This window comes from Podarcis muralis, chromosome 15, assembly GCF_964188315.1.
Source record: "Podarcis muralis chromosome 15, rPodMur119.hap1.1, whole genome shotgun sequence".
In the NCBI taxonomy this organism is placed as follows: Eukaryota; Metazoa; Chordata; class Lepidosauria; order Squamata; family Lacertidae; genus Podarcis; species Podarcis muralis.
In genome coordinates this window covers 38,507,479-38,510,914 of record NC_135669.1, presented here as the reverse complement: position 1 = coordinate 38,510,914, position 3,436 = coordinate 38,507,479, and the positions used below count along the sequence as shown (strand labels likewise).

Genomic DNA, 3,436 nt, shown 5'->3' with positions numbered 1-3,436 from the left:
AGTAAATGCTTCCTTACCTCATAATGAAAGTCCAGGCAGAAGAGGCAAAAGGCAGTGGTGTTATTTTCAGTACAGCAACCAAGCAGCCAAACTGAGGGTGCCTGGAGGACATTAAAATTAGTCTCTGGGGCCAGAGGTTGTAGCTCTTTCCACCCCCAAGCAAGGAACTATGGGAGTTGTAGTCCAGTGAACAGGCAGGCCAATAAAACTACACTTCCCAAGGGTCTTTGTAAGCAGGCTTGTCTATTAACCCTCATTTATGGGGCCTGGATTTTTTTGCATACATTACAGGGTTGCTATATTTCAGAAAGTAAAAACCAGGACACCCCAAAATTGAGCCAAATGTCTCTGGCTTGCAAATGTAGCCATGGGTCTGAAACGGTTGGCAACCTCTACCCCAAATCAGCATTATTTTATTTAACCGTTTATTCTGCTGTTCTTCCAAGGTGTTCAGAGGCAGCACACATGGTCCACATTTAACTGGGCTCCTTTGGGCAGGAACAGCTGGGCAGAAACCAAAGAAATAAAACAATAAAACTTGTATTCGCCACGCTTAACCTTTCGGAGCTCCTAGCTTTCCGGCATGTACGGACATGTTTTTGTAAAGCTGTTGTTCCTTGGCGTTTTTGCAGGTGAAGTAACGACGCAAGCAGATCTCCGCCACCTTGCCAAGACAGGAATTTTAATCTGGGTTTTGCACACCTGGAATGGAAGCCTGAGGACCTCCTAGGACCCTGCTCATGACCTCCCGAAGGCACTACACTTTGCCACGAACTCTAATGACTCCTCGCCTGTATTCCGAAGGGGCGCTGGGCGGCATTGCCCAAATCACCCCCTTCCTGTACATCAGTAAGGGAAGCGTGGCCTCCAACAGGCAGCTCCTCCTGGCCCGCGGGATCACATGCATCGTCAACGCCACCATCGAGCTCCCCAATTTCAACTTCCCCGAGTTTGAGTACGTCAAAGTGCCTGTAGCTGACATGCCAAACGCCCCCATCTCCTTGTACTTTGACAGCGTGGCCGACAAGATCCAGAGCGTTGCACGGAAGCACGGCGTGACCCTGGTCCACTGCGCGGCTGGCGTGAGCCGCTCGGCCACTCTCTGCATCGCCTACCTTATGAAATACCAGAACGTCACCTTGTTGGAAGCCTACAACTGGGTGAAGTCCAGGCGCCCGGTCATCCACCCCAACGTGGGCTTCTGGAGGCAGCTCATAGACTACGAGCGGGAGCTGTATGGGAGGAACACCGTTAAAATGGTACAGACTCCGTACGGCATCATGCCAGATGTTTACATGAGGGAGAGAAGAACCTTCGTGCCTTACTGGGGGATCTGAAGGGAGTCGGCAAGGAGCAGAAAGAACGAGGTCTTTCAAACCATTCGCGGTGGAGAGAGTTAACGGTCTCTCCTCGAGGTCCACTTCTTCGGTTCCTTTGTGAGACAGCATTTTTATTTCCAGAGCACTAAACCAGCAACCCCCATAACCTGGGGGGGCCTTAATCCTAACGTCCCGTGGAGTGAATGTTGAAGCTACTTTGGTGAAGATGTACAGCATCCACAAAACGAAACCGCAATCCCAGTTCGACAATATACATAAATGAAGCCAAGCACACGAAAAACGGCGGAAGACGTGACCCAAATATTGTCTGTGAATGGGGTAGCTTCTTCTTTTTCTTCTCCTGTATCCCTCCCTCGTTACACCAGCTTGTTGGCCAAAAAAAAAAAAAAGCCTCATCAGGAGAAGAGTTGGACCTTTCCCTTTTCCGGAGGAAAGATTACTCTAGAATGTTGGGTTAAAAAACAAACAACAAACAAATTACATGGTCAACATCCGAACCCAGAGAAAAACTATGCCCTTTAAATTTTATTTTAAAAGTTTTTGAAAGATTTATCCAGAAAGGTTTTCCATCCCTTTTTGGGGAACTTACAACTAATGTTTGATGGGGGGGGGGGGGAGAATATTAACCAGACAATCCGCCACAAATAAAATAATTTGGACAACTAAGGTGTCCTGTTCTTTTTCTCCCTTACCTGCTCAACATCAGGGTTTTTTGGTCTGGATCCTTAAAATTAATTTGGAACATCCGGATTAATCCTCCTTGTCACAGTATTTGAAAAGAATTAAGCAATACCATAAAATGCCACAGCAATATATAAGGGTGACTCTTGGCATCCTTTTTACCGTGCATTCATGATTATTTGTGATCAGGACGGTATCATTGCAGTTAAACGCGATCACCCTCTCAATCCCGTTTGTGCCTGCAAAAGTTTTGAGGCAGATACACAGCCTTTGTTTCAAACTGGTACATGCCCCCATCGCTTCTTGCTGAAATCCTGCAGCTTTCCAAACCACAAGTATCCCGTGAGATGGGGGGTGGTTCCACTTTCATTGTGGCCTGGCTCTCCCAATGCCAGTACTGCAGTCACATAGGGGAAGCGTCACAGGACATCCAGGCCCAGGAAAAGCCCAGGGAGCAGGGGCTTGTTCTTAGCATGACAAGGGAAGTCTTGCCAAGACGCCCCAACCAGCTTAGCCCTCCAAGGCCCAGGAGAAGTGATTGTCCCCCACCCCACTGCACAGGCCTTAGGACAACTTGGAAGGCAGAATTGTGTGTGGATAGTCTAGCATAAATCCACCACAAATGCACGATATTAACAGGTTGCAGAAGGCACCCGCACACGGGTCACACTGGAAATGGACAGAGCTTCATCACGGTCACAGTTTACTATGCCAGATAGTCAAGCTTAGAAGGAGAAGTCAGATCTGCCAGAAGCCAAGTCGCTAAGAGGCCCACACTTTGGCTCGCCTCCTGCAGATCAGCCTGCTTGCTGCTGTCAACACTTGCGCAGTACCAGCTGCTAAGCTCAAAAGCCACCCTCTGAACCTTTTCATCCCCATGCTGGCAGAGCTGTTTCTAAATGTACTTTCGAATCAGCATCAAGCCTGGCTGCCTAAATAGTGCTTGAGAGCTGATGAAAACTGGAAAAAAGCACCTCTGTTTCCAGCCAGCATTTAAAGTAGGGTTCTACTAATGTTGCCAGAGCTGCAGATCAGGGTCTTCAGCTTTGCCTCGCCCCTTCCAAGTGGCACACACAGGGCTTGAGACTCCAAATGGGCAAAATTTAATTAAGAAATATGAAGAAGACTGTGCATGAGGCTTGCAAGCTCAAGCCCGGCAGCAACTGGCTGCAAATTGTTAGCACACACTGCCCTTCTCTGCTCCCCTCTCCCAATTAACCTCCGTCTCCAGGGCCCACCTCCGTGACATCACCAGGGATTGCCACTAGGCTTCAGATTGGGCCCCTGAAATCTCAGGGTTTGGGGTCCTCCTGGCCTAGCAGCAGCCCCTTGTCCCTGCACCGGGCACCCTTAGCAGCGCAAGGGCCAGATTCCCTCCTGGACAACTTACTGGGGGCCACGTGTCAACAGAGGGA

The 3,436-nt window shown here is 49.2% G+C and overlaps 1 protein-coding gene across 1 annotated transcript; it reads left to right on the top strand.

Moving 5' to 3' along the window:
• Nucleotides 1-740: 740 nt before the first annotated feature.
• Nucleotides 741-2,002, top strand: DUSP14 (dual specificity phosphatase 14). The gene has a single exon (XM_028707643.2). It carries the CDS (start codon nt 741-743, stop codon nt 1,335-1,337), a length of 597 nt encoding a protein of 198 aa, XP_028563476.1. The 3' UTR covers nt 1,338-2,002.
• The last annotated feature ends 1,434 nt before the right edge of the window (nt 2,003-3,436 follow it).

Excerpts from the sequence above, each read along its gene's own strand:
- DUSP14 (XM_028707643.2), top strand. The coding sequence starts at position 741 with ATGACCTCCCGAAGGCACTACACTTTGCCACGAACTCTAATGACTCCT.